This window comes from Protopterus annectens, chromosome 3.part1 (assembly GCF_019279795.1).
Source record: "Protopterus annectens isolate FY-2018-M chromosome 3.part1, PAN1.0, whole genome shotgun sequence".
Classification (NCBI taxonomy): domain Eukaryota; kingdom Metazoa; phylum Chordata; order Ceratodontiformes; family Protopteridae; genus Protopterus; species Protopterus annectens.
Window position 1 is genome coordinate 1,587,935,298 of NC_056732.1, and position 16,868 is coordinate 1,587,952,165.

Genomic DNA, 16,868 nt, shown 5'->3' on the forward strand with positions numbered 1-16,868 from the left:
CTTATACCAAGCTCATGGATAAATGGTCTGGTGAGATGACGGCCCTCATCGACCATGGATTGTCCATGCTTGACGGTGTGGTGGGAGTGCAGTGATGGCCACGTGGATGTAGGCCAGCAATGCCAACAGCTGGCAGTCAACATGGACATGCTAGGACACCAAGGGGCTCCTGTTGTGGCAGTACCAGACCCAGAACTGCAGGGGGGGTGCTGTCCACACCACCCCATAACAGGCCATGAGCACATGGTCCTGGCCAGTCCCAGAAGGGACCTGTTTCCAGCGGACATCTGTCATCATCAGGGGAGAGTAGCACATCAAGGCCTGTACCTGGACATGCCCATGGAACCCCAGGTAGGCACAGTCCATGTGTCCGTGGCCAGAGGCAGTGAACTGCACACCCTGCCAGGTATGGTCTGCAGCTGTCCACAAACACCTGTGTAGGGCAGCCACATGGCAGAACTGTGTGCATGCATACCCACACACTATACAAACACACCTAGGGAAACCTCATACCTACACACACCACATCACCATGCACAGGTCACCTCATTGCACCCCTCACTCACACATATGGTGTCAAATGTATGGCCCACCCTCGGCCTCTGGCAAACCAACAACACACCCTGTGCATATGATGATACCTGTGCCACATCCCTGTCATCCTTAACATCAATGCATGGACAGTCTAAAATGGTTCTGATGCACATGGTGACTGTACTACAGTGTACTAAAGTACTGCAGTGTAACATGTTGTCAGGAGTAAAGTTTAATGCATACATGTCAGGTAGTGTAGCCATCCAGCATTGCTGCATTATAGCTGTTAGTAACACTGGTTGATTGTGGTCTCCATAATGTTTTCCATTTGTGTTGTAGGTGTACATGTGTCAGCAGTTGGTGACACAATGGCTGTGACATGTCTGGGGTACAGTCAGCAAAAACAGAGCCCAAAAAGCAGCAATATAGCAGAAACAAATATAAAATCCCTTGTGAACAAGGAGCAAAAGATCCAGGCTGAGAATGTATTCCAAAACAACAGCAAGAAATCCACGAATAAATGTTCAGGTACCAGTTTATTAACAGAGGACACAAGCGCTTTCACAGTTGCTTCTTCAGGTGTAACTCCTGCCATAAAAGCACACACCTTATATACTCTTCATAATTAGTCTAAATGATCAATTAACATACTAAAACATTTAAAAAGATAGTACACATAAAAATAATACCTAGTTGAAATGCATTTATATTACAAGATACACATACTAAAACATTTTAAAAGATAGTGCACATAAAAACATAAATAAATATTATGTAATTGAAATGCATTTATAATAGTGGACAGTGAAATTATGTATATATATATATATATATATTCATATAAAAATTATGTTTATTCATTTAAAATATATTTATTTAAAAATATATATTTATTTATTTAAAAAAATATGTATATATATATATATATATATATATATATAAGTATTTAACAAGACAAAAATATATATTAATGAATGTATTTAAATTTAAAATTTTTGAACATGTTAGAAATGTTAAAAATGAATCAAGATTCATCTATTCAATGGTCTATTACGAAGCACAGGCTTAATAGGAATGCACTCGTTAAGACCATGTCCAAAACTAGATCTGAGCCTCACAATCCATTTTGCTTCCGTATCCTCAGTTCTAGCTCTTACATCACCACCCCTACCATTCTCATATATAAGAGATAAAACAAGGGAGAGGAGCATAACAGGGTACATGTAATGTCCCATACAACAGCAGCCACAACTGACTATGGTAGTGGGTGTTGCAGTAGTTGTGAAGGCCCTCATGGAATTCCCAAGTACAGGCGTGCTAACACACAGACACTCCTATACTCAGTAATGCACATGTACACATGTGTCAGTACTGGGGTACATCACTGCATGTGGTCATAGCTGTGTACCTAGCTATTGTCCATGGAGAGATGGGTTGTGTAGGGGATGTGTGTACAATGGTATGCTGCCACCTACCATGTAGCAGCAGGCAATCTATCGACAGACACCACTGTGGTGACCCACAGAGTGAGCGTGACATGCATCAGCCAATTCTCTTGGTGCCTCCTGCACATGGCCACTTTGGTGATCAAGTTGAAATGTATGCAACATGTATTATAACACACAGTTAGTGCCTGTAATGGAGACCTGTACCCAAGCATGTTCTGTTGACTGTGGTAGTGTGGTGGAGGTACCCGTGGCATATGGTGCATACAGGGTGTTGTCTTCTATATGTGCCAGTTCTTACAGAGCTGGGCAGACATGTCAGTGTCAATCAAGCATAGGTTGCCTGTACATCTCTCAGCTGGATACCTGCCATTTGCACATTTGTACAGGGACTGACAGTCATCAGCTTGGAATGTAGCTATGCAGTAGGATGAATGCGTTGACAGATAGACGTGTGACAACAATATGCATGCCATAACTACACGTTGTAAGCCCTCACTAACATGTGCTTTACAGACGGTAGTCTACAGTTACATTCCACATGTCGGATCATTATCCAGTAGGGGATATATACTGTGACACAGCTCACACACCAGGGATACAACAGGGAGGCCTCAGAGTCCAGTTATGCCTGTAGGCGTGCCTGTTGTCAGTACTACATTTAGCACTCTACTCTTGCCTGGGAAAGCACTGTCAACAGTAGTACTGCCATGATACACTACATGCCAGTGTGACAGCACGTCCCCTGGGCTACTCCCTCTGTATGTAACACATTCACACTGATAGTGCTGTACAGGCCTCATATACTTGTTTGTCCCAGACATGACACTCACACCCTTTGCTACTGTAATGACAGCACAAAGGCTCATGTATTGCACATGGCAATACATACACATATTACAGATGTCATTACCCTGCTATGTTATCGGATTGGGTGGTGTGAACTGGTTACCAGGGCTAAGCCATGCTCAGCAGGTATCAACATTGCTCCAATACAACAGCTAAGCTGATTTCCGCATTAGTAAGTGAAGCCTACACTGTGTAAGTGCCCGTACATTTACCTGTAGCGTAGCACCACTTAGCTTTGTGCAAACTCAAGCAAACACGCTTAAAGCTGCTCAAAACTGCCTTAACCACTCCATATCTGACAGCCATTGTTCTTGTCCAGCAACAAAATGAACAGCCCTTGCAGGTCTTGAATCCAGGACCCTCTACACTACAGTCACAACACTTAACCACTACGCCATGACCACTGTGAAGACAGCTGTTGTTTATCCAATATATCTGTAAATACACATATTGATTAGTATTGAACAATTGCCTTTACTTACACAATTGTGTAGTACTTGTTATTAATATGACTGTTGCATCACATACGTTGTTTAATCATAATGTACACATATCAGATACATACGGTGAGATACAGCTGGGAAGGTATACACAACCATGATGTTTACACATGACAGGGATATGGATATATATATATATATATATATATATATATATATATATATATATATATATATATATATGTATACATATGTCAATATATGTCTACATTTACATACACATGTATATTCATACATATGTCTGTATACACATCTGTATAGTGCATATGGCCATGTGTAGATCTCTTTGTGTGTGTATATATATATATATATATATATATATATATATATATATATATATATATTTATATATATATGTCTATATAGCTATATATGCATGCACATCCTATGTGTACAGATATGACTATTTATGTAGACATATATGTAGATATCTATAACTATATGTGCAGACATATCTATTCTGGTATACCTAATACTGTCAATATATATGCAGATATCCAGAAGTATATGTTCATATGTATCTATATCTGTATATGTGTAGACATATATTGCTTTGTATATGTATATATTTGAGTGTTTATATATATATATATATATATATATATATATATATATATATATATATATATATATATATATATATATATATATATATATATATATATATATATATATATATATATATATATATATATCCATCTATGTATGTCGATATGTATATGTGTATATATTTATATAGATATATGGATAATTATATGTACATATATGTTCACCATATGTCCAGAACATGGAGAAGAGTCCTACCTCAGCCCCAATAGTCCCAACCTCTTAGTGCAAGGGGATGTCAGGTATGTATTGCAGGTATATTTAGACTGTTGCTACTGTAATAGCGGTTGTCTTAACAGACATGTTGTGTGTGGGGGATCATATCTGGTTTTAACATGTGCGCCATTGGCTCCTGACAGACATCCTAAGGACATCATAGTACAGTACCACTGATAGCACAGTAATGATCCTGTGGATTACAGCAGAGATATGGCCAATAAATGTGGACAGTCTGACACACTCTGGTCAGCCCAGAGGTATGCACAGAACCCCTTTGTACAAGACATGTGGGCCAAGCCTGACAATGTGGATGTTAACAGCCATGTAGATGGGTATATCATGTAAATACTGGAATATATTTGCCCCCATAGGTTATGTATTCACACACTCTTGTCTGTCCTGACACATAATAACCAATGGTGCAGAGGTCACATGGCCGCATATTACCCACTAGTTAGTGACATACATCTGTACAGCATCCCACTGCTTTGTCAGAAATACATGACAGATATGGTGGCCTGTCAGCAGTACATCTGGCAAATATCTGGACATAACATCACACTGGGTAAGTACACTAAGCTGCTAGGCATGTAGCAAAGCACTGTGCAGGCTACAGGCAGACTGTCACAACACTGGCCTACATTTCTTATGGGGGAATACACATGCACCTGCAAATATAGCAGGCTCTACGGGCATGTCACAGCACAGAGTAACAGACACCTGCGTGAAAGTGCATAACCACAACCAATGTGAACACAGCCACTGCCACATATTGTAAGCTAGCGTAATATTACAGTATATGGACTGTCTGATCAACACCATCCTCATATGTGCCACTCACACTAAGCCTACATATACTGAGTCACTACACAGTGTGGTCCTTTGCCTTTCTGTGGTATGTGTATGTTTGGTCCTACAAACACGCAAGCCGATAAGGTACCATACACTGGAGCAGCATGTAACATCAGAAAGAACAGGACCAAGAACAATGACATCTACCACAGTCTGTACACAGGCCAATGTACATATTCTCAATACACACACTGTAAACAATCACCATAAGTGCACAGACCTCAGTACTGTACACACAACCACAGAATGCCCAGGTTATGTCCTCAAATGTAACCCCTACTATACATAACATGTGTAGCAGTCTGATATCTCACTGGCTTGTTATCAGATATGATGTCAATAAATAATGGTGTACAGAGCATACGCACCTCTTACTGCATGACATATGTACAAAGGTTGACAGAGTTGTGGCTGGAGGCACAAACACAGGGCCAATATTGACATATTGCTGTGATAACCTCATACATTTACTGTTGTAACAGAGTTTGTTGTGACATATGTCCTACGAGGGGATATGAAGTTAGTAACTCTCATGGCTGTCACCATGTACTGACTGCAATCCTCACACTATGCTTCTGCGGTTCTCAGATAGGTGCTCTGTGAGTAACACAAGAAACAAAAGACAATACACACTGCCCAGTCTGCAGATGACCCTACAGATGGGGGTTTCCTCAAAAACATAGCACTGTCATGACAGGTATTAAAACATGTAGACCAGCCATATCCACACACACCCTGTTAAACTGACATTACTCCAAATGTAGAATAGCAACACTTGCATTCTGTAGTCATGTCAGGCACATCCCCCTCCTGTGTGTTGGCCTGTTTCCACAGTGTATGTTGTTAGTGGTAAATCCCAAATCCATCTGTGATACTGTTTGCCAAACAACAAATCTAGGGCCTGCTCACATTGAATGAAAAGGCCCACCACCAACATGATGTTCCTAGATGTTGGAGTGGGTTTCCATGCAATTGGCCATGGGAATGTTACCACAGCAATTCCACATGTAATCAGCTAGGGGAGGGCTGCAATTTATGCAGAGATCATCAGCTGATCATGAGCATCACTTACAAAACACGTGCTGCTGCCTAAGCAAAGCAGGTGTATTTCTCCACATTCACCAGAGAGGGAGTGAGAGAGACAGAGACAAAGTAAGTCAGGGAGGGGGTGGGAGAGTAAAACCTAAGCATGTTTGTGTCACACACCTACCAGTACAGGATTTCAAACCCCTGACTGACAATGTATTGTTATTACACATCTATGCAGTTATTGCATGCGCCACATAGCTTATATGTTGAGAATTTTCCAAATGTATATGTGATGGTGAGTAACATCTGCAACAGTGATATGGTAGCGATATGGTAGGTGTAGTATACATGCCTGTCCACATGAACAGGTGTCAGCGTCGACACTTCCACACTCTCTCAGGGACTCACACACATTGACACACTTGGCAGGGTCAGGAATACACTTCTTAACTAGTTAGTTTGCCACAATACAGCACTGTGCAGGTATCACATGCATCACAGGGGTTATTCAGAGGTTATATGGGCAAAGGGTATGTGAAGGTGTCTGACATCAGACAGCATGCTTCAGTATGCCAGTGGGGGTTGTAGTGAGTATGAATGTGGTCAAAAGCATCATACACCACAAACACAGACACAGGGTGCCAGTACTGACATGCATGTGTGCATTGCTTCATGGGTGTGTAGCAGTTTACTGTGCCAGAAGGCTATACAAGGCTAGGTGAAGGGTACACCTTGGCATCAGGCCACATATCAATGGCCTGCGGTGTGGCTCAGGCATGTAGTGTCTGGATTGGCCCACACAGGTGGGTGTTGTATTCACCATCCTGTCACCTGGGTAACTATTGTGTGTGTCCATTGCTGTGCAATGCTTGCCATGTATGTGTTCTTTAGTCCATGACATGGACGCTGTCTGGGATGTGCACATGTCCCACATGCATGTACAGTGACATATCGAACTGTACCTGGGGTGTTTGTCCATGTTGTGTACACAGATTGTTATCAACAGATGTGCCTGTCCTTGCCTCATGTGGTGGGAACTGGAAATGGACAGCAGGTTGACCCTGCACCCACATTGATAGCATGATACAGGTATGCCATAGTGTCAGTGGCATCTGTCCATACAGGGCATGTGTTTAAGGCATGGTATGTCCTTTGTGGGTCACATTTGATGGGACCACAGGTGTTGCAGGCGTCCAGTGGGGAACATAGTAAAGGGACACTGTCTGCATGCACATGCCTATTGTACTGATGGACAGGGCGCCATGCCCTCTGTAGTCCACTGCAATCACACCATGTTTACTATCTGTTACTATCTGTGGTACAATATGCAGGGTACTACCAACATAGCGGTTGTTGCCTAGGCAAGTGTGTTTGGGTATGAGACATGGGTTGGGAGTGTTCTCTGTGTAATACAAGGACTGCTAACTGTGTTCACTAGGCCTTGATGTCACATGTAGGGGTATGGATTGCCACCCCAGCCTCTCAGCTATTTTACATCTGTTATCCCTGTAAGGTGGACATTGTGACATATAATAGGACCACCATATTAGAAAATTTCAAAACCCAGTCCACAATGTGCCCAGTTGTTACACACTCACAGCCACCTCCACACAGGATATGAATGACAAACAGAGACACTTGCCATGTCTGGGATTCGAACTCCTACCTAACTAGTTTATTACACTACAGCATTACACACTTATAAGATGTGCCACAGAGATTATTAGAGTACTCCTTCCCCAAAGCTGTATTTCACTGGGTATGATATCAGCAGGCTTGCCAAAGAAGGTCATTGGAGGTTGTAGTGACTGTGAATGGCCTCAAAAGCATTGCACCCTACACAGACAATGAAACACACTGCACAAACATCCACACTTGCCATGTATGGGAAAAGAACACCTATCACAGTACTATATCACACTACAGCATTACATTGTTATAGGATAAACCATAGAGATTACTGGGCTACTCCTTTCCCAAAGATGTATTTCACAGTGAATGACATCAATAGGCTTGCCAAAGTAGACCATTTGAATTGTAATGAGTGTGACTAACCTAAAAAGTATTGCTCCCTATACAGACAAAGAAACACACACACAAACATCCACACTTGCCATGTGAGGGAATAGAACCTCTAACACAGTATTATAGCACACTGCAGCATTATGCTGTTATAGGATACACCATGGAGATTACTGGGTTACTTTTTTCCCAAAGGTGTATTTCACAGTGAATGACATTAGCAGGCTTGCCAAAGTAGGGCATTTGAATTGTAGTGAGTGTGACTAGCCTAAAATCATTGCCCCCTACACAGACAAAGACCCACACAGAGTTGCCATGTGTGGGATTAGAACTCCTACCTAATTAGTTTATCACACTACAGCATTACACAGTTGTAGGATGCACCATGGAGATTACTGGGCTGTGCCTTTTCGAAAGGTGTATTTCACAGTGAATGACATCAGCAGCCTTGCCAAAGTAGAGCATTTGAATTGTAGTGAGTGTGACTAGCCTAAAAAGCATTGCTCCCTACACAGACAAAGAAACACACAAACATCCACACTTGCCATGTGTGGGAATAGAACCCCTACCAAAGTAGTATATCACACTACAGCATTATGCCGTTATAGGATGCACCACGGAGATTACTGGGCTATTTCTTTCCCAAAGGTGTATTTCGCAGTGAATGACGTCAGCAGCCTTGCCAAACTAGGGCATTTGAATTGTAGTGAGTGTGACTAGCCTAAAACACATTGTTCCCTACACAGACAGAGACACACATATACACAGTTGCCATGTCTGGGATTATAACTCCTACTTGACTAGTTTATCACACTACAGCATTATGCAGTTATAGGACGCACCACAGAGATTACTGGGCTACTTTTTTCCCAAAGGTGTATTTCAAAGTGAATGACATCAGCAGACTTGTCATAGTAGGGCTATGGGGAGGGCAGTGTGCGTGCATGGGCCATAACCCATTCATCTAGAGGTACACACACCACACACAGGCACACGCAGGTTTATATTCTGCAGGTATGTGTATACAACTGCTCGATGACTACTGCCTTGTACAGTCATGTTGGACAGCTAGCATTTGCACCACAGAGTCTGTAATGCTGATGGATACCAGTGGCTAATTTCTACAGTGAGTGACATTTACACATTATGTGGTTGTAACCATTTGGCTGTGTGCTGGGTGGGACAGGCCTCATGATGGAAGGCTCTTTGTCACTCTCTTCCACACATCTATGTATGTCTACTTTTGGCATATTATACTGTGTTGTCCTTGGATGTATGTTTGTATTCCTATCCAATGTGTGTGCAAAGCATGACTGGTGCATACTGAGAAGTGTATGCACTAACATCTGCAACTGTCAGATATGTATGGTCCACTGTTGTTGGCAGACATGGGCTTCATTTGTTTGTGTGTGAGCATGCCCAGTATGCCCTTTCAGTATGTTGTTGCCTGACATTGCCTTCAGTTCTCTAAGTGTGTGAGCATGCCCAGTATGCCCTTCTGTATTGAATGTGTGGATTCATTCCAGGTAGTTTGTACTCCAGTGCAAACCTTTGCGTTCTACACCTACAGGTAGCAAACTGTTTCTGCAGGATATCTGTAGATCAGTTGGCAATATGGGGTCAAACTGTGCAAGGGATAGGGTGCACTGTAGGTGATTGTGTCTGTGCTGATTCTGGTACATGGTACTGGTGTTAGCAGAGATATTCAGACATGTGTACTGTTATACACTGTGATGTTTTATGTCCTCAAGTACTGTCAGGTGGACATTCTTGCTCACAGTGATGTCCTAGGGAACACAGGGTGAATGCAGCTGTGTTCTGTATTGTGGGCAAATGCCTACATATTCATGGAAAGTTATGCCATTCTGGAAGAGGAGCTACAGACACTTGCTGCTGGGTCTTATTATCCAGTTCAGCACCTTGGTACAGTGCTGGCAGAGGATCCCATACTTGTACATCCATCAGCATGACAGTATGGCCTTATCTTGCTGTGGCAATACCTCACAGCTATAAAGATTCACACAGGTTACTCAGAGGCAGGGGTCATAAGTCAGGACATTACGCCTATTGTGGTGTACGGGCAGGTTTGTAACCACCCATTTTTGTGTTTGCAGCCAGGGATAGTATGTGCACATGGCTGAGTGTCGGGCCTTGCACATTCCATGCTGCCCATGCTTCCACCCCCCCCCTTTATTATTCTATCCTCTTCCACGCATTATGCATACATTCTCTGATACTTTGCTGTGTTTTGGTGTTGGTCCACAGTTCATGAAGTGGGACATGGTGGACATGTTACTGTGGTTTGTCCAAATGGCCTTGCATATGGCTTATGTGGAGTGTGTTATGTTGTTATTTGGGTGTCCATGACATAACATACATTGGCAGTACAGGTGAGACACAGGCCTTTGGCAGAGGCCTTTAGGCCATTTGGTGGTGATGCAGGCCAGCTGTAGCAGACTGTTGCATTCTGTCAGTCCTGCAGTCCCAGACTGTCATACTGTATATTCCCCTGGAGTGACATGGTAGGTGTGCTAGGTGTTCATGCCAATACCTTCTATCAGTATTGATCAGGTGGTGTGGATGCTGGCAGGGTGCTGCTTACAGCCAGGGACACACCTGCATGGGACAGCTGCACTGCATGCTACATTCTTTCGCTATTGCCATACACAGGTGGGGGTCATATTGTACCTATTCCCAACAGCAGGGATACGACCAGAGATGTACCTGTGGGTGGTGTTTGGGAGAGTTGGGTGCATGTGTGCTATGGACACTGCTTCCATCTGACTCACAGATATGCATGAGGCATTCCAGTTATGCTGGCTTGTGCAGGGACATCAGCTGTTTCCCAATACATCAGTCATATCACCTTTGTGATCTGCAAGTGTTCGGCCAGATGACATTGGTATTCCCTACTACAAGCCCAGATAATGTGATGCATACCTGTATGTACAATTCCAAGGGTGTGTCCATTTCATGGTTACACATTATATACTGGATGTCTGGGGTACTTTTCCCTGTGAAATGCTTGTATATCTAGCCCAACAGTCATGCCATGTCCATCTTTCAGATGGTGACACATATTACCACCACACATTTACAATGGCTTACTGCTAGCATGTGTTATACTGGGGGGAATTGTCTTTGGCACTGCAGTTGTGAGGACTTGGCCCTGTCATTGGCAGTAGTGGGCAATGGCCACCAGGTCAAACCTCAACATGCATACATACTGACCACTCTCACACAATATGAAACACACACCAACCTAACACACACATACCTGCATATTGTACAAATGCTACAATCTATCCTGCTACCTTGGCCACTTGTGGTCATCTGTGCTCCACTGGTATTATACCTACACATACATGTTATACATGTCTCCATCGGATTGGAGGGACACACCTGACTGTTACTACATTTCTACATAGGATTTGGGGGGTACACCTGACTGTTACAATGTGTGTACATTGGATGGGGGGCACACCAGACCATTACTACATTTCTACATAGGATTGGGGGGCATACCTGACTGTTACCACATGTCTACATAGGATTTGGGGGGGCACACCTGACTGTTACTACATTTGTACATAGGATTGGGGGGGGACACCTGACTATTTCTATATTTCTACATAGGATTGGGTTGGGCATACCTGGCTGTTTCTACATGTCTACACAGGATTGGGGGGGCACACTTGACTGTTTCTACATTTCTACATAGGATTGGGGGGCACACCTGACACTTGTATTTGCTATGACTGTACTGGTATGTCAGGCACTCTATTTCATTCTGTTTTCTAACCTATCATGCTGACTAGAAGCATATCAGTGTACTACAGGTCTTAGATTTCATTGACCTACATATTAGTTTCTGACTTCCTTCCCTTCAGAACTTACATCCCACTGCCTGACCTGATATAGTCTGTCTATGCAGGCCTGGGGGGGAGGTTATCCATAGGCATCATTCAGAGGCCTTAGCACAGCCTTTGTTTATGTTTGTCTACACCTGTCCTGCTGACTGAGACTGTTGTTGGGTATGTGAACCTCCCTGACTGGCATGTGTGTGTCATATGGACACACATGTGGTCCAGCACATTTCCTGCAGTGGGTTTTGTCACCATGTGTAGTACTGGCTACTATGGTGACACCAGTATTTGTTACAGATCTCATGCTGCCACTATAGGTGTCTACTATCTGCTGGCATCCCATTGAGCCACCCGATTCCCTTGCATGCTCACATCCATACCACAGATACATGTAACAACACATACTACTCCATTCAGCAATTGGCAAGGAGAGTGACTTACCTTGTGGGTGTGCCTGTATTGAGGATGGTGCTGGAGGGCTGCCTATGTTGGATGCACATAGTATACTCCCTATACACGGTTGAGCACACGTAGTGTCATGTTTGGCATCCCTTTTACTGTATGTGCGAGTCAGAGAGAGGTGTCATTTCCTGACTGCCTCCTGTGTCAGTGTATGTGATATGTGTTGCCTCTTTGCCAAGGCCAGGGCAAACCGGGCATGCTTCCTTCTGCCTACTGGTGTTTTCCCTTCCCATTGTCTTCCTGTTTAAGCCCGGGGGTGCGCCGCGCAAACACAGTACTCAGATGTGCACAGAGCTGTTATTTCCTGGTTTAATTTTTTTTTCCTTTAAAACACGGTGCGCAGTGTGCATACCCACTTAGGCAATGTAAAGAGTGCTAGGCAGCCTCAGACACACCGCCTTGCTTAGCTCTGCTAAGCTACGGGCAAACCCGAGCCACAGGGCTCCAATCAGCTTACAGTATGCCTGACACACCCCCTTATGATGTCTGCTAACTCCTAGGCTTGCACCAAGGTATTCCTGCTCTTACACTGTTGGGTGCTGAATAGCTTGCAGGGGAAATCTGGGATTCAGTATCATTCCCCTTATTTGCATAGGATTGCCTGCTGATGCATAGTTACAGGTCCCACACTGAGCCTCCCCCTTAGCAACCACTATTCACTGGCCATGTTGTCTTCTGCCTGCCATTGAGTATACTGGCAAAATAGTGATTTTGGTTAGAATGCTTATTTTATGTTTTTTACTTTATTTTTCACCACGATCCCATTTGCACGCCACTGCCCTATGCTTTAACAGCCAAGATCGGTTAAAAAATATATGTTGATTTTTTTATTTTTGAAACTGTTTTCCATGCCAATGGCCATATATTTGGCCACTGGCATGCTTTCTACATAATATCCACCCTTTATTTGGAGCTATCATGGCTCCGTTTTGTAGTTTTCAGAAATGTACTCGGTTACTGGACGAGTACATTTCTGCAGATTACACTAGTCCTGCACAGCCGGCTTCCAGCTTCCTGGATCACAAATTCACCTCATTTGCATGGTTTCACCTGCAAATGGGGAAATTTGCATACAGGGGCTGAGTCCGTGCAGGACTAGTGCAGGAGCGCTCGTGCACATCCCTACAGCTTATTCCTGGCTCGCATGGCAGACATATTGCCTGCTGGAGCTCCTGCACTAGTCCTGCACACAGTGCAGGGTTTTCTGAATCCGGGTGATGGTTTCCTGTTACCTTTCTAGCATAAACACATATTTCAATTTTGCTGCTTTGCATTCTCTATCTTTCTCCTGCAGGTCTCTTGTCTCCTTAGTATTTGTAAGCTGACCTGAGAGATCTAATCACATCATCTAGCATGATGACGTTTCCCAGGCACCATGCTGCCAAGCCAGTCAAAATAATGTATTTACCAATTAATTTCAGAGGTATTAGCAATAACGATTCCATAGTTTTAATGCATTCCTTGGCTAGAATGTTTTAAAATCACTAGCTGCTTCATTTCCCAGGCAGGCTTCCATGATGCAGATTTAATAATACTTTTGAGTTGGTGGTCTGTGTTTCTTGGGTTTGATCTAATTTTTTTACTGGTTTACAAGTTTATCTTTTTGTTCCTGGAGTACTTCTCAGTTTGATCATTCTTCCCTGCTAAATGGATTTTCAAGATGGTAGCAGATTTTGAACCTGTATATGCAACCTTCAGAGTTTTAACTACCTTGAGATGTAAACAATTGTTTGTGCTTCATGTCACTTCACTATTATAGTCTGTATCAGTGACTATGAGCTATGTTACATAATATATTATTTTTGTAACACATATTATTGCATGGTTACTACATAGAAGCTCCCAACTTAATTTTATTAGTTGCAGACCTACTTCTCCTAACTTCCAATGAAAGCGTAAGTCTTGGTCCTGGCTTCCATTGCCATCTGCCTTCTACCCTCAGTCAGCTTACTGTGCCTTATGTCCCAAATGGACTTTAAGAGGTAGGCTGTCCCAATTCCCCCAAAGAAATTGAAGCTCACCTTAAATCCTTATTCTAGAGAAAGAAAATGCCAATAAACCACCTCTCATTTATGATTCTTAAAAAAAAAAAAAAAAAAAAAAAATCTGCCACTTTTTTTTCTAGAAGTATGGAACAGAGTGATGTAACTAGGGCATGTGTACTCCAATATGACTCCATAATGTAAGAGTTACAACCATATCCCCTTGTTCAGTTGGCTCCTTACTGAAATTTTGGCACTGGTAACTCTGAGTGCTGACGCCACCTAAAAAACGACCGAAACTGCAAGAGAAGAGAGAAACTTGAACGTCACTCTTCTCCTTTAAATTTGCTTTTTTGCAGCGGACTATTTCCCCCACACCCCACAAAACTTATATAGCAACTCTGAGATCACTATACCTCTGGGAAAAGGGAATATTTAGAGAGATTACCATCTCAGACTTCATATAAACAAGTCCATTTATTTAGGATATTGAGGCGCTCATGTGGGTCATGACTTTTCAAATGGTTACCGTTCAGTTTCATACCTTGATCTCTGATATCTGCCTTTTGCCAAAGATGCAGCTTCATGCCTCACATCTAAGGACAGTGGCTGCCCCATCCCTCTCATTCTTGCTGACCTCTGGTAACCTATACACACTCCCAACCATGACTGGTCAGCAGTATAGGTGAGTTTCTGGCTTGTGTTTCAGAACAAAAGCTCCACTACGTATTACTGCTTAAAATATTAATAAATAATCAATTTTTTTAAAACTGCCATGTCTGAAAGAATCTTAGGTATTCTGCTTTCATAATGAAATTAATTGTAATCTTTCTGTTTCAGATTCAGTTGAATGCCTACGATGCCCAGATGATCATATGTCTAATGAGAGACGAGACATGTGCCTTCAAAAGTCTGTGGAGTTCCTTGCTTATGAAGACCCCTTGGGTGCAGCCCTTGCAACCTTGGCCATTCTTTTTGCACTGATGCCTACAGCCATTCTAATAATATTTTCTCTTTACAAGGAAACCCCCATTGTTAGAGCCAACAACCGAGAGATCAGTTATTTCCTTTTTGTTGCTCTGGTGATGTGTTGCCTCTGCTCTCTGATTTTCATTGGCCGCCCAAATAGAGTAACTTGTTTAATCCAACAAACTACCTTTGGTGTTGTTTTTGCATTCTGTGTTAGCTGTGTGTTGGCAAAAACAATTATGGTGGTCATAGCATTTAAAGCTACAAATCCAAAAAGCAGCCTGAGGAAATGGGTGGGGCCTGCATTACCTATTACCATAATCTTCTGTTGTACACTGTCTCAAATTATTCTGTGCATGGTCTGGCTACTAATATCTCCTCCCTTTCCAGAAGTAAACATGAAATACTTGAGCACAAAAATTGTAATTCAATGCAATGATGGTTCCACCTTTGCATTCTGGTGCATGCTTGGATACATGAGCTTACTATCTTGTGCTAGCTTTGTAATAGCCTTTCTAGCTAGGAAGTTGCCTGATAGTTTTAATGAAGCTCAGTTTATTACGTTTAGTATGTTGGTGTTTGTCAGTGTCTGGATTTCATTCATTCCTGCCTATCTCAGCACAAAGGGGAAGTACATGGTTGCTGTGGAGATTTTTGCCATCTTGTCTTCCAGTGCTGGCTTGCTCAGCTGTATATTCCTGCCAAAATGTTACATTATTTTGTTGAGGCCTGATATGAATACCAAAGAATATCTCATGGGGAAAGGAGCTCATAACCATAAGAAAACAAACATAGTTGGGGTTTGATAGCCAGTGTTGTTTGTAGTGAATTGCTTGGTAGTTTAGTGCAGAATTACCTCTATGAGCTGTGAATGACTTTCATTTTATTATCATGAGTTTGAGTCCTGCAATCTCCATTTGCCTGTTTGTGACTTTGAGTAAATTACTAAATCAGGTGGTGCTCTTGGATCACCCCTACAAAGAGGCACCTGCACCTAAATGTTTTACTCAATTAACAAATAAGTAAAATGTAATAAAATAAAATGTTCTTCTGTCATGTTTCAGAACTGATAAATGATTTTGTTAAGGAGTCTAATTTACTAACTGTCTGCATAAAAGATAAAGTCTGGCTTATACTCTTATGAATCTTATTATGACCTATGCCACATAGCAATTAAAACTATTGTTTAGGTTATGGAAGAAATAAATATATTACATTAAAAGGTTAGAAGATTATAACACATGGAAATAGGCATTTCAGTTGGCATCCTCTAACCTATTAAATATTCAGGCAGTAGATTCATTTAGATGGTACATTGCATCAAGTACGTATGACAATGATGTATTTGTTGACCCTTGGTAGTGTACTAGATATACTTGACAAGCTTACTTAAGCAATGATCCATGACTCTGTGCGGGACTGCAGGTATATCAGGATTTATCCACGAGCGGATTATTGCTATTATACAATGACATTATTTTAGAAGGAAATTGCTTGCCTTTCTTAAATAATGTCTTTGTATAACAGCACTTC

The 16,868-nt window shown here is 42.3% G+C and overlaps 1 protein-coding gene across 1 annotated transcript in view; it reads left to right on the top strand.

Annotated features, from left to right (window-relative positions):
* The window catches only part of LOC122797819 (vomeronasal type-2 receptor 26-like), a 284,632-nt gene extending 268,491 nt beyond the window's left edge, over nt 1-16,141 (top strand). The window contains exon 4 of the mRNA XM_044066342.1: nt 15,207-16,141. Coding sequence (XP_043922277.1) covers nt 15,207-16,141 — 935 coding nt within the window. The remainder of the gene's footprint in view (nt 1-15,206) is intronic.
* Nucleotides 16,142-16,868: the final 727 nt, after the last annotated feature.